The 24,422-nt window shown below is 37.7% G+C and overlaps 3 protein-coding genes across 9 annotated transcripts; all 3 read right to left on the bottom strand.

Moving 5' to 3' along the window:
• Positions 1–611: 611 nt before the first annotated feature.
• Positions 612–6,746, bottom strand: LOC113725610 (calcium-dependent protein kinase 1). 4 transcript variants are annotated; one of them, XM_072074055.1, is made up of 8 exons: positions 6,364–6,701; positions 5,033–6,053; positions 4,012–4,155; positions 3,763–3,915; positions 2,146–2,261; positions 1,817–1,984; positions 1,288–1,512; positions 612–1,003 (listed from the first exon to the last, which is right to left on the bottom strand). In XM_072074055.1, exons 2-8 carry the CDS (start codon positions 5,832–5,834, stop codon positions 878–880), a joined length of 1,734 nt encoding a protein of 577 aa, XP_071930156.1. In that variant the 5' UTR covers positions 5,835–6,053; positions 6,364–6,701; the 3' UTR covers positions 612–877. The 4 variants fall into 4 exon arrangements, with proteins under 4 accessions (XP_071930156.1, XP_071930155.1, XP_027104677.1 ...); XM_072074054.1 differs by having other exon boundaries at positions 5,033–6,141; positions 6,372–6,701; XM_027248876.2 differs by having other exon boundaries at positions 6,372–6,701.
• Positions 6,747–8,539: 1,793 nt separating this feature from the next.
• LOC113725613 (uncharacterized) lies at positions 8,540–11,102 on the bottom strand. Its single transcript, XM_027248878.2, has 2 exons — positions 10,447–11,102; positions 8,540–9,790 (listed from the first exon to the last, which is right to left on the bottom strand). The coding sequence occupies exon 2, from the start codon at positions 9,768–9,770 to the stop codon at positions 8,820–8,822; it is 951 nt and encodes a 316-aa protein (XP_027104679.1). The 5' UTR covers positions 9,771–9,790; positions 10,447–11,102; the 3' UTR covers positions 8,540–8,819.
• Positions 11,103–11,247: 145 nt separating this feature from the next.
• LOC113725605 (protein PELOTA 1-like) lies at positions 11,248–18,436 on the bottom strand. Of its 4 annotated transcripts, XR_011838884.1 has the most exons (17): positions 18,132–18,435; positions 17,949–18,031; positions 17,223–17,298; positions 16,919–16,993; positions 16,781–16,837; positions 16,537–16,582; positions 15,741–15,816; positions 15,038–15,113; positions 14,870–14,902; positions 14,700–14,768; positions 14,428–14,534; positions 13,613–13,685; positions 13,459–13,497; positions 13,026–13,120; positions 12,021–12,127; positions 11,727–11,890; positions 11,248–11,624 (listed from the first exon to the last, which is right to left on the bottom strand). XR_011838884.1 is itself a non-coding variant. In XM_027248875.2 (16 exons), the coding sequence occupies exons 1-16, from the start codon at positions 18,291–18,293 to the stop codon at positions 11,551–11,553; spliced, it is 1,248 nt and encodes a 415-aa protein (XP_027104676.2). In that variant the 5' UTR covers positions 18,294–18,432; the 3' UTR covers positions 11,248–11,550. The 4 variants fall into 4 exon arrangements, 1 of the variants encoding a protein (XP_027104676.2); XR_011838885.1 differs by lacking the exon at positions 11,727–11,890 and having other exon boundaries at positions 13,454–13,497; XM_027248875.2 differs by lacking the exon at positions 11,727–11,890 and having other exon boundaries at positions 18,132–18,432.
• Positions 18,437–24,422: the final 5,986 nt, after the last annotated feature.

Raw genomic sequence — 24,422 nt, 5'->3', positions numbered from 1 at the left:
AAGCCAACTTTATTGAAATTTATGCCCAAGCCTCAAAGGAATATGCGCGTACAGCCCGAGCGTGACACAGTTTATCCCCTTTCTCAAAAATGTTCCACTAACAATCTTTCGGAATCTTGCTCTAATTAGAGAGTTCAGGCAGTAGGGCCAATCTTTCAAAATAACAAATCCTCGCACCCTGCTAGTGCTAGGCCAGAGTGATATTGACATCTCATTTGTCCATCCTTTTCAAATTAAGCAGCCTACCACTCACGCTCTCAGATGGGCTTAATAGCTCAGACATTGCATAGAGGAAAATCAAAGCCATCGACCTAAATTGTGAAATTATCCAGACAGCAACGATGATGCCTAGCATACTGATTCATTCATCAAAATTGGAAAGAAAAAGTAAGCTCGCCAATAGGCCCCAACAAGATAGCTCGAGCAATCCACTTCTTAGGGTACGGCGACCTTCCTGACTTGTCCAGAGTTCGAGTCCTGTTGTTAACGTGCTCGGTGTGGCGTGAGGCCTTCTCTCCCAAGCCGCAGGGGATTAGTCGGATCCCGTAAGAATTGACCCGGACACCCCTGTGTTGATAAAAAAAAAAAAAAAAAAAAGTAAACTCGCCAACAGCGGAAGTTGACCCTTCTTTTTTTTTTTTTTTCTTTTTTCTGGGGCCTTCATACAATATGCAATTATCCACCACAAAAACAGGTTGAAGCTGTGAACTGTGGGAAGCTTAGACAAAAGGGCTAGGAGTGAGCAAGGTTGTTGCTTCTCTAGCACCATGATTTCTGCTGTACACTCTAATGACGAGAGATGAAGATTGTTCTAACTGAAAAAGTATAGGAAAAAAGAATAAATGGATAAAAACCCCTCTCTCTTTAGACTCAAGTGCTAAAGTTTTAGTGCTTCCCTAAAATTAATACTGAAGCTATTCTCTAGGCTCTTCTTGCCACCTCCAACAACTGGATTTCCTCTCTGCATCATGGCAACGAACTCATTGTAATCAATACGTCCATCCTGCATGAATAAGAAATAATTAGGCCCTCTTCAAATGTTACAAAACCGAGTAGCATGGTGCTTGCTTACAACCATCATCACCAAATTGTCTGTCCAATTTTATTACTGTGCCTAAAATGATGAGGGCTGTCTTCCTCATCTTTTCATTCCACCACTTTCACCAATCCCACACCTTTTTTTTTTCTTAAATAATTAAAAGATAAAACAACAAAGGAAGTTTGAATGAATTACAAGTTGCTTTTTGAATCACTGAGAGCAATTACAATTATAAAGTATTTACTTACATTATCCTGGTCAACATCTCTGATCATATCGTCCAGGCTGGTATCATCGATGCCAAACTCCTTGCAGGCTTGTTGAAGTTCATCCCGGGTGATGTAACCACTTCCATCCTTATCAAAATAGTTGAAAGCAGCAAACAGGTGATCCTCTCTTTCAATCTTATTAAGATGCAATGTTGCAGCTATGAACTCCCCATAATCAATTGTTCCGCTGTTGTCCACATCAGCCTAGAAATTCACAAAATTAATCAAATTACACAAACATTTGTGGATATACATACCAGCAGACAAGGCAGAAATGTGTAAGAAACATAACAGAATTCAATTTGAAGACATTCCACAGATAGCTGGTATCTTCGGTGACAAATACTAGTGTGGTAACTTGTCATCACCAATACCAGTTCTATTAGCATGAAAGTAAAATGAATAATCTAAATTTTGCTCAAGAGAGCATTTTGGAGGAAAAAAATAGTTTGATGGTCTAACACTCATACAGCTAGTTAACTGCTTATGCGTTGCATTTAATACTTACTGCTTGCATCAGATCATAAATCTCTGATTCCTTAAGATTAGCACCCACTCGTTTTAATCCAACCTTGAGCTCTTCAAAACTGATTTGTCCACTATTATCCGTGTCTATCATCTTAAACATTTCTTTTAGTCCAGCTATTTCTTCTTCAGATAGGGTCTCCGCTATGACCTAAAACAAGGAAAACAAGCATTTCATAACCAGATAGATAAAAGCATAACATTGTTGAGACCTAGATTACATACGTTGTCAAGCTTTCCTTTTGCAAGTAGCATTGAAATTGTAATTTGACAGACTAATTAACCTAGAAAGTTTGTTTTAAATGGACGTACTCTTAAAGCCATTTTCTTGAGTTTGTTCATAGCAGAAAATTGTTTCATGCGACTTAAGACTGCAGAGTCAAGAGGCTTGTCAGGAGCAACACCATCAATTTGAACCCAAGGGTGGCCTGCACCAATTTCATAGCTCATCAGCAACAAGGTCATTATTATGAACAACCAACAGAGCATTTTGAGCTACAAACAAGCATCATAAACATAAAGAATTATAAGCAAGCTGGAAATTTTCACATAGCATAGTTCCTGTCTCCATAATAACTCAACTCATATTGTTGCCAAAGTATGTCAAGAAAATAGAAATGCAGTAAAAGAACTTAGACCTGGCAGATTCAGAGTTTCTAAATAAGCAAAAGAAACATATAAGTTTATAGCCATGTTTGCATACGAAAAGTATACCAAATTGAATTCTGCTAAGCCTAGTGGAATGAACTATCTACACACAAACATGCAAAACACATGCACAAATTGAAAGCACAGTCCCCGCAACTTGCTGACCAAGTCCCCAACAGAAAAGAAGAAATAAAACAATTAAGGGAAAAAATTGAGATGTATTTGAGTACAATACATGCCGAATTAGTGTGTAAGATGGGGCAACAACTTGAGAAATAACGATTAAATTTTTTCATCTGATTAGACACCACTTTCCTTATCCAAGATGAAAGATTCTCCCAGACATTTGCGGATAACAATCAATTATAATCTAGGTCGTCATTGGCATCTAAAAGAATTTATACAATTCTACAGCCGCATGTATCCTGCTATTAATGTCTACATTAAAATCTAATCTATCAATAATTTGGCATCAAGATCCATGAAGATCAAGATTTTAAATGATGGAAACATGATCACCAGAAGTGATCTGCGGCAGAAAACTGTCAAATGTAAACTAACTTGCACTAATTACCAGCAGCTAACCCCCACAGAGAAACACCTAATAGTGACCAAAAAGATAAGGAAAATGACAGACACAATAAAGAGTCTTTCATTAATGAACCGTCATAATTAATGTAAATTGTGCTACCGCCACAAAACTGCACTGCGAAACGAACATCTTAGAGCTGTTCTTTTACCAACAACCGCTAACATAATGGACATTGTCGACTATTAAAACATTCAAAAGTAGACGTGAGATTTTGTAGGGTATACACTAGACGCAGGCCAAGGTATAAGGAATCCATTTGGAGTCAAAAGGGATGAAAAAAATAATATTGAAACAGAATACAAGTCAAATAGTTCTCTGAAACAGAATATTGGAAACCGCTTGGACAATTCAGAAAGGCACTTTTTTTTTATGGACCCAGTTTGTGCAGCCAAAAAACCATGATCTAGGAACTCCAAAATAAGGACATTAAATATCTAAAAGAACAACACAGCTGGCCAATGTCATTTAAAATTTAAAGAAGAGTGACAGATAGATGAACACCAAGATATTAGCATTAACTTCATTTAATTAGATCAGTGACATAGGAAATGGAAGCTTTGCACCATGGGTTGACAGCTGCTGATACAAGTTTCTTAAAAGCACATAAGTTTGTCATATACCACTCAATCTCATACATTATTAATGGCAATCCTTTAAGCAGTTCAAATGTTTGAAGCATATGCACTTACACAAGACTTCATGTGCAGTTAGACGCTTGCGAGGATCTCTGACGAGCATTTTTCTCACCAAATCCTTGGCACTTTCTGATATACTTGGCCAGGGATCAGAAGAGAAGTCAAGATCACCATGCAGGACTTCCTCGAATATTTCTTGTTCAGTTTCTGTAAAAGTAGCCATTAATCTATGACCAATAAAAGAAAAATGTTGTGGTCACAAATGAGAGATTTAATCTTCTAAAGGGCCCTCAAAAATCTCACCAGCCCAAAATGGAGGTACTCCACTGAGTAAAATGTACACAATTACTCCAGCACTCCAGACATCTGCCTCGGGACCATAACGCTTCTTGAGGACTTCTGGTGCCACATAATATGGACTGCCAACTACATCAGTAAACTTTTCCCCTAAAATAGAAAAATGCAACTATCAGTAGCTCATTGATATTAACAGCCAGTGAACCACATGCAAAGGAGTATGAAAAATGAATACAGCTCTTTGTTTATGAGAATTGCAAGATACATATTCACAAATTCAGACAACAAATTCAAAATTGCAAGTCCACTTTGGGATGATGTAGTAAAATAATCTTTAGCACACAGAGCGATAATCGAGCTTATATTGCATTGGAAGTTCCTACTAAGAAAAGCAAGAAACTACACTTAGTGTCAGAGTGGTCCAATAAAACCAAAAAGATTCATTGTTATAATCTTATTCAGACTCTATGGCAACTAAAGCAAAAGTCCATGTTTTTGAAAACATCATGTAATGTAGTTAAAATTTCTGGAGTGAGGTATTCAAAAGTCCATGCTTTTGAAAATATCACAGGATTTTGTTGAAATTTCTAGAGCGAAGTATTCAAAGTGTATAAAAGCTATGAGCAATATGAAGAAAGATTACCAGCAACATGACTTAACACCAGGGCTAAAAGTGGAAGAGACCAGGGTCACCATTAGAATGCATCAGCACTTTGAACAATTGAAATTTTGAAAACCATATCACCCCAATGGAGAAAAGAAATTATTGATTAAAAGAAGAAAAGAATGCAAAATAATTGTTCAAACTTAAGCATGAATGTTTTCAACAGTATATTTGTCATTTCAAATTGCAGTAGAAGTACTTTTGATGGCAGGCATCATTTTCTACTTCAATTCAAAAAACATAGTTCAAGGGAGTTGCAAGATATCCTTTCTTAGAAAGGATAATCTACTCGAAGATCTACTTGACAAGAAAATAATAAACTGAGTCTAAAATAGATAGCAATTCAGATTACACTGGGGATACCTGGCTTGAAGAATATAGACAAGCCAAAGTCAATGGTTTTGAGCAGTGAATCCTCCTTCTGATCAATGAAAAGAAAATTCTCGGGCTTAAGATCGCGATGCATCACTCCTAAAGAGTGACAGGCTTCTACAACTCCAACAATTGTCCTGGTAAGCTCAGCTGCCTTTCTTTCTGTGTAATGCCCACGCTGAATAATCCTATCAAAAAGTTCACCCCCTGCACACACCTCCATAACAACATGAACAGCAATAGCATCTTCATAAGCCCCTTGAATTGATATGACATTAGGATGCCCTGCTAAATGATGCATTATCTGAATTTCCCTTCTGACATCTTCCACATCATCATCTGTCAATAACTTCCTCTTGGCAATTGATTTGCAAGCATATTGATTTCCAGTTGCTTTCTCCACGCAAAGAAATGTTGTTCCAAATTGACCTTGCCCTAATTTCTTCCCCAAGCTGAAAAATTCCTTTAAGTTACCAGTTCTTGTTTGTAAAACATAGTCCTTAAGCCCTGCGCTAGCGACCCTCTTGAAATGTACTGGTTTCTTGGGCTTTGCTGGAGGCTCTTTTTTTGGTTCTGGTTCTGGTTCTGGTTCTGGAATTTTCACTTGTTCAGGTGGCTTTCTCTGGACAGGGATTGGTGATTCAGGTTCTTTACCAGCATTTGGTGTTTCAGTATGTACACTCTCTCCAGTACCCATAATATCATCTGGTGACCGAGATCGCCACATTGCAGCTGAAACAGACTGCAAGAAACCATTTTTTGAGATGCTTGGTCCAACACAAGTATTCCCCATATTGTCTTAACCACGCTAAAATCAATCCCTTAACAAAAAACTCCTTCCTAATAACGCATATATGAGATCTGCCGGTTTTCAGGTGCACTAGTATGCTTACAGGAACAGAAAGATCTGCTCTCTGAACTTTTACTGCAATCCAGGCAAAATGAAACCTCAGCTAGTCAAAACCGATTAATCAACTCCAAATTGCCATCAAGGGTCCAATTCAAAGCCCATCTACGTCATGCAATCAATATATAATTCACTCAAATATCCAAGATTCCGAGAGATAGCATATAGCTATTAACATCTATTAACCACTGATCTTGAATTAGAATAAAAAATTATAATCAGCTGAGAGCTCATACAATACAATATAAAATCAAAGAACGAGGAAGAAAAAAGAATAACGAAAATAGCTTATGCAATCAAAAAAGAAAAACCCCAGAAATTACTAAGCTCAGGGAAGAACAGGTATTTGTTAGATAAGCTAATGAGCGGATAAGGAAACAATAAAGACAACAGGGCTAGCAAGAAAGTAAACAACTTCTGTACTTGTTCAGGAAACTCTCTGCTCCACGGGAAGGTCTGGGTAGTTAAAGACTGAGTAGAATACAAAAAAGGAAAAAGTTGAGATTTTGATTAGAACAAAGTGATAATCAACTGAGAATTGGTCTAAGCTTTGATTAATTTAGTCAGCAAAATGAAAAAATGGCGTATAAGTGTACTCTGCTACGGATCCTCGTCCTCACTGTCATTTTGCTAATGTATTTTGTATTTCGGACAGGCTTTGAGAGAAATACGCGCTTTGGTTGGTTGGACCTTTGAAACACGAGTGACTCCACTGGCTCGTGGAATTGTAGTGGGCTTGTGTCGAAGTGTCAACCCTGCACTTTTGGTTCACGACTGGCAAATGGCAACGGTCCAGTTGTTGTTAACCCAACCGATCTGAAAGTAAAGGTTTCATCCCCGAACCCGAACACGGTAATCATGGGATTCGAATTCTGGCAGAATTGGACAATAATTCCTAAGAAGACGTGTCGTGACCAACCGAGCTGTCCATGATGATGGGCTTGCATTGAAGTATACTTTAGTGAGAAAATTCTTGAACTGAAAATCGACATCTTTGAGAATAAGAATTTGCATGTATTATAATATTGATAATGTCATCAAACTTTTTTTTTTTAAATAATAGTAGTATAAATGGAAGCGTATACATTTTTCTTGGGTTTCAACAAGTAGTAGCGCCATTTCGGACAAGTGAATATTGTGACAGCTAAAACCGAAAGAGTACTACGTGCACGCGACAATATACTAGTACTAAAAAAAGTAAAATACTAACAGCCGAATGAATCATTCCATAATGTTGGTCGCCAGATGCCACCTGAATGAATTATGCTTCCTGTTGCTTTCTTCTGAATTTCCACTAGCTACCAAACTCCATGGTGCGCTGATGCTATAAGGCCGAACCTTGTTCCCAAAAAGCCAAAAATGACAAATGAATGAATATGTTTTTTATACACCGTTAATGTACAGTTTTTTTTTTTTTTTAAAGAAAATAAAACGAGAAAGTGAAGTGAAGGAAAATGAAAATAAGTTTTTCATACACGTTTGGTTACTAAAAAAGATATAGAGAAAATATAGAAAACTAATGACAGTTAAATAGCAGTTATTGAAACTTTTGCGAGTAACTAATTATTATTTTCCTTCAAAATCCTGCAAATTTTGCGGGAAAGTGCAAGAAAAATATTCAACATTCTTGCCAACCAAACATGCATGAAGGAAAGAATAACTAACGTTTCTTCACTTTTCCCTACAAACAAACACTACCATCTAACAGGTTTAGAGCGTACTATATAACATAAATTTAAATCATATACATGTACCATACACTTATCAGCATAAAAAAAAATCACATCACTTGCATATAAAAAGTTAATCCTAAATGAATTGACCGTAATTCTCGCCGGCCTTATTAATCTGAGTCAAATATCTTCCCCAACCCGCGTAATTATACGTGCTAATTAATAATCAATGTTCAGAGTGCAAGTGGGCTGTCGCGAGGATGTAACAAATAAAGAGCGTTTACTATTGCAGAAAGTGAGGCTTTGATAACAACGTTCATGCGTCGGGACCCCCCTCCGTCCCGAATTCATCTCTTTCAATTGGACCCCATCATCCATTACATTAAAGTGATCCTTCATTAGATTAGTCGCTTCGAACCATACACATGTTCCTGGATGCTGATTTGGAGACTCGTCAATTTGGATTCGCAATTTGAGAAACAAAAAACAGGTCACCTGCACTTGGAAGCGGAGCAAGAAGAAAGCTACTACCATTCAGCAGCTCCAGCTACTACCACGCCAAAACCTGCCTTCGACAGCCACATCGTGTCAAAAGGTTTGGACTGCCAAACAAGTTGTGTAAGAAACCGAGGAAATGTCCTGTTTGCAGCTTTGCAGTAGTACCCCAAAACAAGGGCCTTAGTAATGAGTTCGCTGCCTGATTGACCATTCCATTCTTGAACGCCGTTTTTCCTTTGCTTTCAAGGTTTAATTTACTGGAGAACTTCCATACAAGCGTCTTTACAGTGATTTGCTATAGCTAGTTATTATATCCATGAACTTCGTGCAGCACTTCAGGGTATGGAATATGGATGATGCTTTGATTCTTTGAAATTCCGTTTCTTCTTGGTGGTAATTTTGAAGCATGACCTGCTGCAATTTGTCGAGAGATAGAGACGAGATAAGATTCAAGCAAACCAAACAATGTACAGTAATTTACATCTGGAATACAAAAAAGCCAAACCATAAGCACAGACTGCCTCAAAACATCACATATACTCCACCTAGCTGACAACACGCCTAGAAGGCTAGAATTACCAAAACCAAAAGCACCAAACCAACTACTGTGTCAACCAAAAGCTAGTACTGCTCAAGTCCTGATTTGCCAACATTTATCAACATCCTGGCAAATCGTGTACGGGAAACAAGAAGGGGAATATTAAACCCAAGTTCCTTCAAGGAGAGGTTCGATTGAAGCAGTTTCCCCAAAAGTCCTGACTAAATCTGAACATGATGGATCGTGCGAGTTTTGTACTTCTGTCCTAAGCTCCAATCCTAGCTCCTCTTCTATGTCATCAGATGCGGCTATAAGCAGAAATTCACACCCTTCATAGTTTAGAAAATCAGGTGGATCGGCTGGATTAAATCGTCGATTCCCAAATTGGCCCTGCAGATGGGCAGGAAATGTTGCCTTTCGCTTACTCTGAAGCCCAGCAAACCTCGAAGTGCCTTGCTGCTCCGGATTCTTAATCTGGATGAGGAATGACCCTTCGCGTTCAACGTTGAGCGACTCCTGAGCTTCATTCTTCTCATCCTCTGGTGGAAATTCAAGCCGGTAGACCAAATGTGTGTGCATTCTCTTTCTAGGGCTGTGCCTTAGGATGCGGTAAACACCTTCAGCCAACGCTCTAGCAGGCTCTGTACGCCTGTGACCTCTCGTGTTAGTATCATATTCCTCTCCTTTCAGAGCAGCCTTAACATCTTCAATTCTAGTAGTAACCAACTCGACAAATCCCCAGTAAGGTCGGCCCCTCTGCTGGCTTGGCTCAGGAAGGCTCTTCTTCCCCATGACAATGAATCGCAGCAAAGGTTGCTGCTCAATGTCCACCTTTTCAGCACCACGTCCACCTTCATCGCCAGGGCAAGTTTCCTTTTCATCATTCCCAGATTCATGCATCTTAGCACCTTCCTTGCCAGAACTAGAACCTTGTTTCTCTTCAACAGATTTCTCACCAGACTCAGGTCGAAGAACAATGTACAAGCGTTGCACATCGTCCGGACTGTGAGCTTCCTCCTTATTAACTTTAGCCCGGTAAAAGAAGAATATTTCCCCTCTTTCTAGAATCTCAACATTGGATTCATCTTTCCTCGCTTCCTCGCCTTGTCCCATCTTGCTCTTCCCACTACCGACTAGAAACATGGTATGAATTCAACCCCAGTTAAGAACATTTATATCATGTTGTTACTCCAAAACAATGATGCAGCATGATTTAACATGTTAAACAACATATCTTAAGCCTCTACTGTTATATACGCCGGCGAATTCGAAAATCAATTTGCAGCGAAGGAAAATAAGAGAGCAAAGGAGCCTGCTTTCGATAGTTCTCGATTATATACAGTGCTAGGAGATGCTAAGCCTCCAGAACTACTAAATACTTGTCAATTTATCTCAACTTTGCAACTCTTCATGGTTTATAGCTATGCCAAACACTACTGTTTTAGCTACTTGATTTTTTCTTCACAAATACACCGAAGTGTCTAGCAGAATATCAGTTATCAGACCGTTATAGCATAGATAGAAAATCAGGTAGTATTATCTAATTCCACATACAGGTAAAGTTCGCGAACTTACACTAGAATTTTAAACAAAAAAAAAAAAAATTTTTGCAAACTTAAATGATTTCAGACAGCCTTGAATGCTACTCCAAATCCATAAGAAGTTAAGAACTCGTTCTACTAGTATTTATATTCCATGAACACATCTTTAAACACCATGGTCTTGACTATAGCACAAGATCTCGGTGCAGAAACAACAAAACTGAAGAAGAAGCGAAGGGAGAACTTACTCTGTTTTCCAGTCGTACTTCAAAATAAAATGGCCCAAGATATTTCGGTCTTTGGGTTGGTTATAGGGAAAGGGAAACGGTGAGAGCACGGTGTTTCCGTAATTCTTTAAAGCATGCGTAAAATTCGTATCTTAAAACCGCCATCAAGCAGCTTGAGCATTTAGGCCTTCATTTCTCATCTTATTCTACTTGAGCCGACAACGGTAAACACAAGGAGAAAAGTCCACTCTGGCTTGAATGACGGACAGATAAAAGAAAAGAGAAGAGAAGTAGAGAGTTTCTACAGATATCTGGACTGCTGAGTGCTAATCTTCTTGGGCTTTGCACCACTTTTTGAGTTGTTTATTCATCTGTGGATTATTGAGGGGATGAGTCATTTTTTGTCGCTGCTTTCAAAATAAAATCTGATGCAGATATGAGTCGTCAATTTACAACACGAATCAAGAAATCAGAAGCCGTTTGCAATTTACATAGAAATTGAAGGTGGCACCAAAACAAGCTACAATTCAGCAGCTACGAAAACATTACTTTGAAATGGAGGGAATTCTTTTAGCTACAGTCATCTACGTTACCTTGAGGAGGTTGCAAGTTCAAATCAAACCTCACAAATCATTTACTGGGAATCAATAAAAGGACAGAACACAAAATACAGCAGAAACCCAGTAATGTTTCCCTAATTGATGGACCAGTCATGTAATAAATAGCTGGAGCGTTACAAGTTGCAAATTTTTGCGGACACCTTTGATCCATATAAATGAATCACAAGTTAACCCTTTAAGAAAAGCCCGAGACAACCGACAATTATGACAAGCGGCAAGAGTAAGGTACCATGACCTTTCTTATCGAGAAAGTAGCTTGCGAACTACAACAATGGATGTAGATTACTTGGTCAAAAACCAGTATACATACAGCCTATAGGTTAATTCCCCCTTGTAAAGCCTCCTCCATGACCGATAAATCTAGTGCTAAAGTTTTATCCTCCATCAAAAAAAAAAAAAAGAAAGTAAAGTTTCATCACTGGTGGTACATAAAGAACTCGAGGAAAGAAATAATAGTAGTAATTGTACAACCACATATGGAGCTATCACTTTCGCAATTCTCCTATCACATCTCTATATCTTCTAGGTCTGGGAGAGGAAAGCGAAGAATTGCAGCAATACCAGACAGCTGTGCCAGCTCTGTTGTGTTTTTTTAAAAAAAGAAAAAGAAAAAAAGAATCAGTGATTACAGCACCGTATCGAAAAAACAAAGAAAAAAAAAGAAGGGAGTGCAAAAATTACATAAAAGTAAGTTAAACAGATTCCTGAAGCGCCTTATGACAGAAAGATATCAGCACACCAGCCTTTTGCAGGGGAGAAAGGAAAAATCCACGAAAAAACCATTTTGTAATTCACCCACAGTCAATAACACCAGAAACAGATTTCAAGCAAGTTTATCTGACTACCTGTAGCATTTTGTTTTCAGAGCTCAAGGCAACAAAATTTAACAGGGAGATCCAAAATATTTGCATGAAAGTTCAGACAGGATGTTAGCCTAAAGAAGAAAAGAGGATTTCAATAAAAAATTGCACTCACGTTCTCCTGAAACATGCATGGATGAGAAGATGTAGGCAGTGCCGCCTGACTCCTTGACTGATTTCACCAAATTGGCATACTTTTGCCTCGCTTCTATATCAGAACTCCTGAAGAAAAAAATGCATTAATGTGGCATGTCCTAACCAGGTTAAACTTATCCGTCTTTGAAAAGCACAAAATAATAGGGAAAGACAGACTAAGAAGTCCAAAAAAAAGAAAGACAAAATCATGAGCTGTAGCTATTCCAGAATCCAAGTTCATCATATTACATGCCAAAGAGTAAATGGATATATATGGTGCATGTGAAAGACATCGTCTTTATAACTAAATTTAATATACTGAATGAGAGACTTCTTGGGAGAAAAATTTTAAACATGTTCAGCTACACGATTCTATGACAGGTTGAAGCAAGTTTTCATTGTAACTTACTAAAAATGCCAAAATGAAATGTGTACCCAAACATTAATCATGAATTGTACCCAAATGCAACAAAACCTTCACCCGACCACAGGAATCATCTAATATGAATCCATTTTCTCCTGTCAGTTTGGCTAAGGGCTAATTATCATCATTACTGTAACTTTTGAGAGCATGGATCAACCATAGTAGTAGTTTCAGCCTTGGCATAGTTCAAAACACAATGACCTCTCCCCACCTTTTACCATTAGAAAAAGAAAGAGAATAATTTCTGACCTTCATCTTCCTCTAGCCTGACAACCCAAATGTTCTGTAAAACTTAAGTTTGTAAAAGCAAAATCTTTTTAGGGAAAAGTTTGGAAATATGTGTCTGGAAATAAAATAACTGGTGCTCTCACGTGGAAGGCACAACCTTAATGAACCAAATTCTCAAAAAAGAAAGGAATTATTTATTTCCACAGGATTTATACAAATGTACTTATTATAGAGACAAAGCATCAAATAAGCAAGCGATTGGGGCATAATAATTTATCCCCAGCTTTTGGCACAGCAAGTTAAATCTAACATTTAAGAACTAATAGCACTAGCCTGAAGAGCTCATCAGTGATGAGAAGTGTCTGGACTGCCATCCGTTCATGAGCAACTTCAACATGCTTTGGCCCATAGCATGCACGATCAGAATCCTAGAAAACACAACAAAAACTGATTTTGACTTTTTTCAGTATAGGGGGGAAAAACTAAACCCTCAGGTAACCAAATGCATCCGAGAGCATGATTGGTTTAAAAACATGTAAAAGGGCCCTAAAGAGAAACAGAAACACCAAATCCAGTCAACCCAATACTACAAAGCCATCATATGAAGGTATTACCGAAAGCTTATGCCTAAAGATGAAAGTCTTCAAAAGAGCTCACTTTTTTTTTTAATCATTTACTTGGTTTGCCACTTTGCTGTTACTTATTTTAGCAGGCTTCCATAGATATATGAGCACAGTGAACGTATAAAACTAGGGGAGAACCTGACATTTGAAAGCATTGAGAAGAATTCTTTCAGGGCTTGGACCTGGATAAAATCACAGAGGGAACAAGATTAACATACCTAACTGGAAGTACAACTTCCTAGTAAATGCAAAGTGATGAACTGAAATGCAAATTGACAATCAAGTGCTCTAAACTACCTCTTTAGCGGCTTTTGTATCTTTTATCATATTCATAACATTGGGTGCATCCAAAACCTCTCTCAAACTATGCCTGTGCAGATTGTTGATGATAGCAGAATCAGCTTCCTAGAAACTATTTCAAACACAGCAAAACAATTGTGCCAAGAAAGAATCAAGCAAAATAAAGAATGTATAAGGCATTTACTGATCACTAAAGATACTAACAAAAAGGAACTTCATGAGTCAAAAAGGCATGGAAAGGCAGCTAACACATTGTGAATTGAGTTTAACTACCAAAGACACAAATTTAGTTTTACATAATCAAATTAAGCTGGCATATAGATAAGATATATACGCTATAAAAAAAAAATACATAGGTTTCACTTTCAATTTGTTGAAAGTTAGAAAATCTCAGGTTGATCCTTATAAAATCCACATCTGTCTTTTGCCAAGAATCTTCAGATGTCAACCCAGATGTAATTAGCATATGTAATATATCCTTGCATTTATACCACATGCACTCATACTTTTACTAGAGGCTCAAACACAAATATATATATATATATATATGTATATGTGTGTGTGAGTGTGTGTATAAAAGGGGTTTTTCTCCTCTCGGGTTCATCACTTGGAAGGCTTCGATAGGCTGGGATGGGACAAAGATGGGACATGGTCAAGACAGATTAGAGACAGGGATGGGTAGAGATAGGTTCAAATTTGGGACAGGTTGGGACAGAATATAGGCTGTGTCAGACTTGGTAGAGAACAGGTTGAAAGACTATTGGCACACGGTCAAGACAAAGCTGAAACAGGGAACAGAGAGTGAATCATACTTGTATCCTGATGTTGTATGCACAAGTACTATGCGAGACTTGTTCTCTATAATAGGTCTCAGTTGCTTCCTTTCTGCCTCCAGCAGTAGGTGACGATGAAATTGATCCTGGATTCAGCATAAGTAGTCAAGTAAAACAGGAATCCAATCTTTTGCAGCATTCATTCAAATTTCTTGTGAAATTCTAATGGAAGAAATCAATGAATCTGTGAACTTAACAAATCCTAGTCCACCAAAGCTAGAAGCAATAGTTACTGTCAGACTAAGACAAACCTTTGTAAATCCAGGACTTGCGATCACAGCACAACGAACAACATTGAAGTCAATATGTTGACAAAATGCCTAGGAGCCACAAACAAATTCTTAGACATAAACTTCTTGAGAAAAGGTCTTAAATTGTCAGACAAATATCAGATTTCATTAAAACTTAACATTGTTCTTACCTGTAGGACATTGTCGAAGAATTTGTTCAAAGCCTGTTAATACAAAGATAATTGATAAGTACAAGAACTGAAAACATTTGGACTCTGAAAAGATTACTGCTTTTACTCTGTGGCAATTCAAAATAAAATAAAATAAGGAATTTACTTTAAACTAATTATAGTACATACTTTATCATAACCTGCAACCGCAGGCCCATGCTTGCGAGGTATTGACGTCTCTATACGAGAACGGGTGATAGTTACACTGTTGACAGATCAACCCGGCATATCAAATGATTGAGAAGATAAAAGCAAATTATCAATTATGACATGCTAAAGCAGACCAAGATTGTTTCAACCAAATGCTGATTCAAATGATTCAATCAGGGTATGATTCTGAACTTAAATAAATGACAACTTTATACCACAAGTTCAATCAATACCTGAATTTCAAAATTGACTCCAACATAATGAAAACAGCCAACCAAAAGATAAGAAAGGAAAGAAGCAATTGCATATTCTTCACAAACTAGAGATGATGGATTGTGATACAAGATGATATCCTGATTTTTCACTTAATTATGGATCTAGTGTTTTATAAAAACAAATGTAATATGCACGTCCTCTTAGGGCATAGTGAAATGGACAAGTTTGCATTGTTCCAGCAATACCATGTACAATTCAGCTGTTTTATGGAATCAGTGCATGTCAATATCTTTAAGTTTCTTGCATTCTAGGGGTTAAACATGGATCTCAGTGCAGAAAAAGACAAATCAAGAAAAATTGCATCATCATTAAACACAGATGACCTCCAATTTCTAGCTAGATGGTTACCTTACTCATATCACAAAAGACATCAAGAATATACCATACCCATATCCATCAAAATTACCTTTTACCAACAAGAAAAATATGGGCCAATCCTTCTTGCATTAAAACCACTCCTAGATCAGCACTGGCAGATGGATCTGAAATAATTGGAACAATGAGCCACAATACAGGCTTCTAATAGAATGTTTCCATTAATTTTTCAGTGCATCATAGAAACCTCACCAAGTACCCATGAAACTGTTTGATCTAACAAAAAATACCCAATTAAATTGAAAATCCTCAATTGCAACTCTATCCTTTATTGGTCTTTTTCTCGAATGCAAAGTGAACCTAAAACACTTTCTGATACAACATTGCATCATCAGGGTATGGCTACAGATTTAATCACCAGAAAAGTGCAATAAGTGAAGATCAAACAATACTTTCAGTTGTACTTTCTCAGAGAATAGCAGATTTTGGAGAACCATTATTATGACAAGGTGATCAAGTCTAAGTACAAAAGTTCCTAGTCAGAGAAGCAGAATTATGTCTAAAGGACCTTATCAAGGCACTAAGTGCAAATGAAAGACTAAATAAAGTTATTAAGTTTCATAGCACGAGTGAAACAGAATATAGATAGATACAACTTAAGCCATCAGTACAAGTTCAATCAAACACAGAGTCAAGAAATAGCTTCTGTTAAACTCGTGGAAGATACAGACAAGCAGTTTTAACAGAGTAAATAGAGACATAACGATGATTAATAGGAGTAAACTGTTCTAATCACTATACAATGCTTAATGTATGTCAAGCGATTTCCATTTAGCATTTGCTAACATACTTGATCAAAGAAAAGAACTCTGTACTTCAATGCATACCAGATGCTTGGTGGAGTACCTCTAAAGCCAGTGAGTCCCAGACTTCCTAGCAAATATGACAAAGACCTCATTTAAGCCATACAATATATACGTCAACTCCATTCACATTTGAAATGTCATTTCTATTAAACAAACATAGAATATAGAATATAAGACCGATAATGTATACACTACAAAGACAAACAGAAGAATTTTGCCAAATTAAATCACAAGACAATGCTATGATCTGGTCCAATAAGCATACCTTCCTTAAGACAAAAGGTCGATGCGGCTCAATTTCCAGCGTGTGGAATGCACCTATCTGCAGAGGCATAAACATATCTTTAACTGCAATATTAAAGTAATGAAGAGGCAAAAGAAGTAGAGTTGGATGATTGCAGACCTTGACATGTTCATTCTCCAGAACATTCTTTCCCCGAATACGTAAAGCAGACCCTTCTTTATCATACTCCATTGTCTATCAATAATATAACATCCAATATTATTAGAATATCTATATAAAGCTTGTTATACAAAATTCATAACATATTTGAGGAGCAACTAAGCCTTAAATTCCATATAAGAATTACAAAATCAAACATGTAACACTTTTTACACGCAGTCAATAATTTGAATGTGTGATGATCCAAAAGGGGGAATTTAAAAGTGAAAAACGGGCTGAGGCTACAGGTTTGAACTCGTCATACCTCAACCTTAACTTCTAATCTGAGCTTTACCCTTTCGGAATCTCTTGCTCCGGAAGCTGTTTCCCTCAAAACTTTCCTATAGTATATTGAAAAAGCTTATAATCAAGCACCAGTTTGACAATGCATATGTTTGATTAAACAAATTGAAATTAAGTTCAAAACTTTTCCCCTCCCTCTCAAGTCATGGCCTTCATTTTTCAGCCGGCTCTTCATTTTAACTATTAGCGCATGCAAACCTTAATCGCCCTCGATATTACAAATTTAGCAGAAAATGTTCATCATTTTCCAAAATCATTCTTCACTCAATTGGCTGCTACATTCAATTGACAATGCATCATCAAACGGGCTGGAACGTAGAACACCCCCCCCCCCCCAAAACAACCACTATGATATGATCTGCCCAAATGGATATCCCATGTCGTATGTGCACATATGACTATAAACAATGTTAGCATCAGCAGCAACTAAGTATAGAACTAAAGTGATGTTTAAACAGCTTTGTAAAGTAATCAAACTCTTGAAATTCCAAATTCAAAGTTCCAGTCTTTGCCTAAATTTTTTAAATTTTGATATAACCAAACAGTTTATCCACTAAAGTTTCAAACTTTATAGGCTTGAAATTCAGGAAAATTAACCCAACTTTCAAATTTCTATATAAAAACAGAAAGAGAATTTTTTTTTTTTTTGGTGGGGGAGGGGCATGCGGCTGGGGGGGGGGGGGGTTACCTGACAGTAACAGCTAAGACAGTGTCGCCCTCAGCAATCAAATTATAAGCAATCCACAAATCGTCTGCTTCTTCGGGAACCATCTGTACCATAGCTCCCAATTCAACAGCAATAATTTAAAATCCCCCCTAATGATTGCTCACAAGAAAGAAACTCCTTACTAGTAATTGCAAAGGTATTTACCTTGACACTACCAGGGCCATCGGGTACTAGGTCTCTACGAACGATCTTCATCTTGCCTTGACTGGACCGCGAATGCTGGGGTGTTGTGCGTATTTTGTTTAGTTCAATGAAAAAGAATGTGTCGTGTTTCTCATGGATCATGAATATAAGAATACAAGGCATCCAGGTGGCTCCCGAGTCCTATGATGGTTATTACTAATGTTTCAGATGGTACTGCTTTTTATTCGCACAATATAACAGACGTGCATCAGATGATTTTTTTTTTTTGTTTTTCAAGTGTGCATCATATCTCAAATTTTGGAAAACACGAAACATGAAATTATATTCCAAACTGTGTATTTATTATCTAATTTATTTTCAATAATAAAATATCAATCCGATGAATATTAGCACGTGTCATATCTTTAGATCGGATCTATCTCAATTATGGCCCGTTTGAACCTGCGTTTTTTGAGAATTTATCTAAAACTTTGGGCCTGTTTGGAACCGAGTTTTTTGGAAGTTTGTCTAAAACTTTGAGCCTGTTTGGAAGCTTGGTTTTTTACCAAGTTTGTATAAAACTAGTTTTTTAACAACTTTTGCCACAGGAACCCCAAAAAACTTATCAAAGTTTTTAACCTACACACTTAAAATACCCAAAACACAACAAAAAAAAATTCCCTTCCCCTTTTCTTCTTCTTCCTCCCTCACTACCACCTCCATTGCCGGTTCCGTCACCAATTTCCGGTGCCGGTGCCGGACTTTTTTTTTCCCCATTTTTTTCCCTCTCCCCCTCTTCCTCCCCTGCCATCATCCTCCCTTGTCTTTTTTTTTTTCTCTCTTACGTCTGGCGCAGAGGGGGGTGGCACAGAGAGGGGCAGCCAAGGGGGTAGAGAGGGGAGGGGCGGCCAGGGGGGCAGAGGGGGGAGGGGGAAGGGGCAGAGGGGGGCGGCGGGGGAGGGAAGATGGGGGAGAGAGAGGCGGCAGGGGGAAGGGGAATGCGGGGGAGAGAGAGGCTGCGGGGGAGAGAGGGAAGGCGGGGGGAGGGGGAAGGGGCAGAGGGGGGCTGTGGGGGAGGGAAGATGGGGGAGAGAGAGGCGGCGGGGGGAGGGGGAAGGCGGCAGGGAGGGGGACGGCAGGGGAGAGAGGGAAGGCGGGAGGAGGGGCAGAGGGGGGCAGAGGGGGGGAAGGCGGGGGAGAGAGAGGCTGCGAGGGGAGGGGGACGGCGGGGGAGAGAGGGAAGGCGGAGGGAGGGGGAAGGGGCAGAGGGGGACGGCGGGAGGTGGAGTTGCAGCTGGGGATGGTGGAGGTAACGGGGAAGAAGAAGAAGAAGAAGAAAAAGAAAAAGAGAGGAAAGAAAAGAAAAAGGAAAGAAAGAAAAAGAAAAAGGAATGGAAAGAAAAAAAAAAGAAAAGGAAAAAAAAAAGAAAAAAAAAAAGTTTTTCACCTTACAAAAACTTTTACAAAATTTTTCACCTAACAAAAACTTCTACAAAATTTTTTCAAAAACTTCTACAGTGCACTACAGTAAAGTTTTAGACAAACTCCCAAAAAACTCAGGTTCCAAACAGACCCTTTACTGTAATGCACTGTAAAAGTTTTTGAAAAAATTTTGTAGAAATTTTTGTAAGGTGAAAAATTTTGTAGAAGTTTTTGTAAGATGAATTTTTTTTTTCTTTTTTTTCTTTCTTTTTCTCTTTCTCTTTCTTTTTCTTTCTTTTCTTTTTCTTTTCTTCTTTTTCTTCTTCTTCTTCCCCGTTACTTTCCGCCACCCCCAGCAGCCACCCCATTTTCTTTTTTTTTTTTCTCTTTCTCTTTCTTTTTCTTTTTCTTTCTTTCCTTTTTCTTTTCTTCTTCTTCTTCTTCTTCTTCCCCGTTACCTCCACCACCCCCAACAGCCACCCCTCTGCCCAGCCTTATCCCTCTGCCCCACCACTTCTCTCCCCCCGCCACCCCCACTGCCCCGCCTTCCTCTCCGCCTCGTCACCCCCACTGCCCCGCCTTCCTCTCCGCCTCGTCACCCCCTCCCCCCCTCCACCCCCTCTGCCCCGTCACCCCTACCCCCGCCTCCCCCTCTGCCCCGCCTTCCCCCTCCCCCTGCCACTACCTCTGTCCCTTCCCCCTCTGCCCTGCCTTTCCCATCCCCCCGCCTCCCCTGTTTTCCTTCCCACTTCTCACTATCTTTCTTTTCTTTTTTTTTTCACAAAGATGGAGGAGGAAATGGGGGAAACGCAGAGAGAAAAAAAAAAGACAAGATGGGAGGATGGCAGGGGAGGAAGAGGGGGAGAGGGAAAAAAAGGGAAAAAAAAAAAATCGGCGCCGAAGCCGGCGACGGACATGGTGGTGGGGGAGGAAGAAGAAGAAAAGGGGAAGGGAATTTTTTTTTTTTTTTGGATATTTTAAGTGTGTAGATAAAAAACTTTGGGAAGTTTTTTGGGATTTCTGTAGCAAAAGTTGTTAAAAAACTAGCAGCTAAAAAACTTGGTAAAAAACTAGGGTGCCAAACAGACCATTGATTGTTGTGCACTGTATAAGTTTTTGAAAAAATTTTATAGAAATTTTTGTAAAGTGAAAAACTTTTTTGTAGAAATTTTTGTAAGATAAAAAATTTTATAAAAGTTTTCGTAAGGTGAATTATTTTTTTCCTTTTCTTTTTTTTTTCTTTCTCTTTCCTTTTCTTTTTTTCCTTTTTCTTTTCTTTCTTATCTTTCTTCTTCTTCTTCTTCCTTTCCGCTCCCGCTCCCGCCACCCCTCTCCTCTTTTTCCCCTTCTCCTCTCCTCTGCATTTCCCTCGCCATCCCCCTTCCCCAGCCAGCCCCTCTGCCCCCTCTCCCTCCCCTCTGCATGTCACCCCCTTTGCCCCACTACCTCTCCCCCCGCCAGCCCTTTCTCCGCTGCCCTGCTAGCCTCTCTGCCCTGCCCCTACCCCTTCCCCCGTTGCCCCGCCACCCCTTCTCCCCACAACTTTCTCTGTCCTTTCTTTTTCCCCTCTGCACGCCACCCCCTCTGCCCCGCCACCCCCCTCCCGTTTCCCCCTCCCCTATTCCGTTTCTCGTTTCCCGTCACCTCCTCAGCCTCGCCACCCCGCTTCTCTGTTCTCCTGTTCTCCCGTCAGCCGTAGTGTTGGTGTGACTGAAGGGAGAAAGAAAAATCAGAGCAGGAGGAAAGTAATTGCTGCTGTTGCATAGGTCGGGGGAGTTTGGCCAGGGAGGGGAGGGGGGAGGAGAGGGAGGGAGAAAGGAAGGGAAAAAAAATTTGGGAATGCCAGAACCGGAATAGGTGGCCGGCGCCGGAAACGGTGTCGGAAGTGGTGGCCGGCGATGAAGGTACGGTGGATGGGATGGGGGAGAAAGAAAAAGAAAGATAGAAGTTTTTTGTGTATTAGATATTTTGAAATGTGTAGGTTAAAAAATTTAATAAATTTTTTTGGGTTCTTATAATTAAAGTTGTTAAAAAACTTGTAGATAAAAAACTTGGGCAAAAAACTCACTTCCAAACAGGCCCATTATATTTCCTGTTTTCATGATAGTATAAAAATTGTACAGAGCCCTAAGATTATGATTATTAATAATAATAACATGGACAAAAATCCTACTATAAGGGTCTATTGCTAAAACGAGTATTATCACTATGTTCGCTGGAAGGACATCAGTAGATAATACATACAAAGAAATCATGAGAATTAATTTGATAGGTTGTTAGTGTAAACAAATTTCACGCTAGCAAGTAACTCCTTTTTCATAACATGTCATTTCCATCCCTGTTTGAAATCTTGTATATAAATTATGAATCTTTTTTTTTTCACATAGTATCATAAAATCTAAGGTTAAAAACAAAAAAAAAAACCTTCTGATATATTTAATACACAAAAAAATCTCCCGTAATTTCAAAACATACAAAACGACATCTCATGTTTTGAACTAAATTGTAAACTAACAAAATTCGTTAAATTTAACGAAAATGACGGTTTCGTCTGTTAAATTTACTAGATTCCGTTAAATTTACTGTTAAGTTTATCAGATTTGGTTAAATTTACCGGATTCTGTTATGTCTAACGAATTCTGTTAGTTTATAATTTAATTCAAAACATGAAGTGTCGTTTTGTATGTTTTGAAACCACGGAAGACTTTTCTGTATATTAGATATATTATAGGATTTTTTTTTTAACCCTGAAATCTAACATTTGTTTGTGTAGAGACTCTGTATTATTATCATCAATTTAAGAAGCCTTAATCTAATTTATAAGGGATAATTTCAAAAACTTTCCCTGAGGTTTCTGACAGTATCACTCATCTACCCCAAACTTTGCAAAATATTAGCTACCTCCCCTAAAACTAAGTAGAGTTTATCAAATATTACCCAATTCAAATGCACAAACAATTTTAAATATGTATCAGGAGAGAGAAAATTACTTCATCCCACATCTGCTCTCAAGATTATCAATAGTGATTTAGGCCTTGTTTGGCACTTGAGTTTTTTATCAAGTTTGTCTGCTATAAGTTTTTTAAAACTTTAATTACAGTAACATTAAAAAACTTTTTAAAAACTTTAAACTATACACTTCAAAATGTTCAAAAATTTACACAATTCAAAATTTTTTTTAAAAACTTCTACAATAAATTACAGTAAAATTTTAAACAAACACCCAAAAAACTCACTTATCAAACGGGACCTTAATTTTTGTTAAACAGTACAAACTATCTAACAACAATGAAATTGCAGGGGGTGTATCTAAAATTGATGGAAAAGACAAGGTGCCTATTGCATTTTGGAAAGTAGAAGCCAATAGCTCTTTGTGCACAGCTAAACCAACGATAAAAGTAGTTAAGTTGGTTAATCATTCCCCATTAGTTTTGCATCCAAATTGTAGTTAAGTTAGTTAATCATTCGCATTACTCATTTAACTAATTCTGTCAAAATAGTTACGAAATATATCATAAGTTATGAGGGTATATCTGTCAATTCATCATCAATGAGATCACAAATAAGGCCCAATAACCTGACAGAGGAGGTATATGATATTTTGTAAAGTTCAGCGGAGATGAGTGAGACCATCAGAAACCTCGAGGGAGGTTTCTGAAATTATCCCAGTTTAAAAATGAAGCCTAGCACAATGTACATACTGTTACCACAACTAAAATTTTAGTAACACAAAAGAAACAACCAAGGAAAGTACCTCTATCATTAATTTGTGATGTGTATATGATTTGACTTGAATGAAGATAAATTGATAGTTTATCTCCAAGCTGTGGTATTAGAATGTGTCTCGTGACAATAACATACCCCTATTGCACAATTCTCCAGAGTACCCTAATATTGAGAAAGCTTTGTCTAACATATCGATCTAATAACAAGTTAACCGTTACCCTAAATGCAACTATTAGTGAATACTTAAAAATTTCTCTCTTTCATATTAAAGCTCATCAAATTTACTCATCCGCTATACAAGTGAAAGTACACCTTAAAAGATAGATCACACATCTGCCTAGAATCTTGAAGGCCCGGTTTAGTTAAACTGAAGTATGAAATTTGAGGGTGCATTTAATAAAATTAAAATCTAAAGTTTGAAATGTAAAATCTGAATTCATTAAATTATTGAATTATTAAATATTAGATTTAATACATTTGAATATATATCATATTAAGTAATAAGTGAATAGATTATCAATTATTGTTTGGAACAAATTTTATCTAGAAAATTCAATATCACTTAATTAATTCAAATGTTTTATTTTTGATAATCAAATGCTTCTGAACATGTTAAGATCTAAATCAATTAAATTTAAATACTAAATTGAGTTATCAAACAAAACCTGAATTATGAAATCTAAAAATTAAGTGCTAAAAGTATTAATTTTAGTGAATTGATGAGGTTGTGTATGTTTAATAACTAACTAGAATACATCATTAAATTGAAATATCTCACAAATGAGGGTGTATTATAATTAAATTGAACTATCCCACAAAGTGTTTTGCGCGAGAAAAAATAATTAAATAACTGTGAGAGAGTACTTAAGTGTGTGTATTTGCACGTACGTTTATAGCAAATGTATACTTTGTGCAAGAGTGTGTGTGAGGATGTATTATATGTGTAAGTGGTTTGATATATGTGATCAATGTAGAAAATTCAATCAAAAAAATTCACTTAGAATTTTGTACACAAATTAAGCAATGTTTAATATATAAAGTGGTTAGGCATTTCGAGTTTCAAACATGCTAAATTCAAAAGGTTGTGAATGAATTAAATTGCAACATTAAGTTGAATTTGTTTTACCTTTTGGCTAAAGATTTAGAAAATAAACATCATTGATC

Source organism: Coffea arabica, chromosome 2c (genome assembly GCF_036785885.1).
Source record: "Coffea arabica cultivar ET-39 chromosome 2c, Coffea Arabica ET-39 HiFi, whole genome shotgun sequence".
NCBI classification, from domain to species: Eukaryota; Viridiplantae; Streptophyta; class Magnoliopsida; order Gentianales; family Rubiaceae; genus Coffea; species Coffea arabica.
This window is presented reverse-complemented; position numbering and strand designations above follow the sequence as displayed.

Coding starts and splice junctions, on each gene's coding strand:
- LOC113725605 (XM_027248875.2), bottom strand. CDS start 18,293: ATGCCTTGTATTCTTATATTCATGATCCATGAGAAACACGACACATTC. Junction 16,583..16,780: donor GACCTTTTGTCTTAAGGAAG/GTATGCTTATTG, acceptor CATATTTGCTAG/GAAGTCTGGGACTCACTGGC. Junction 14,769..14,869: donor TCTTCGACAATGTCCTACAG/GTAAGAACAATG, acceptor TGTGGCTCCTAG/GCATTTTGTCAACATATTGA.
- LOC113725613 (XM_027248878.2), bottom strand. CDS start 9,770: ATGGGACAAGGCGAGGAAGCGAGGAAAGATGAATCCAATGTTGAGATT.
- LOC113725610 (XM_072074055.1), bottom strand. CDS start 5,834: ATGGGGAATACTTGTGTTGGACCAAGCATCTCAAAAAATGGTTTCTTG. Junction 2,262..3,762: donor AACTGCACATGAAGTCTTGT/GTAAGTGCATAT, acceptor AAATTGGTGCAG/GCCACCCTTGGGTTCAAATT. Junction 1,985..2,145: donor TCAAGAAAATGGCTTTAAGA/GTACGTCCATTT, acceptor TCCTTGTTTTAG/GTCATAGCGGAGACCCTATC.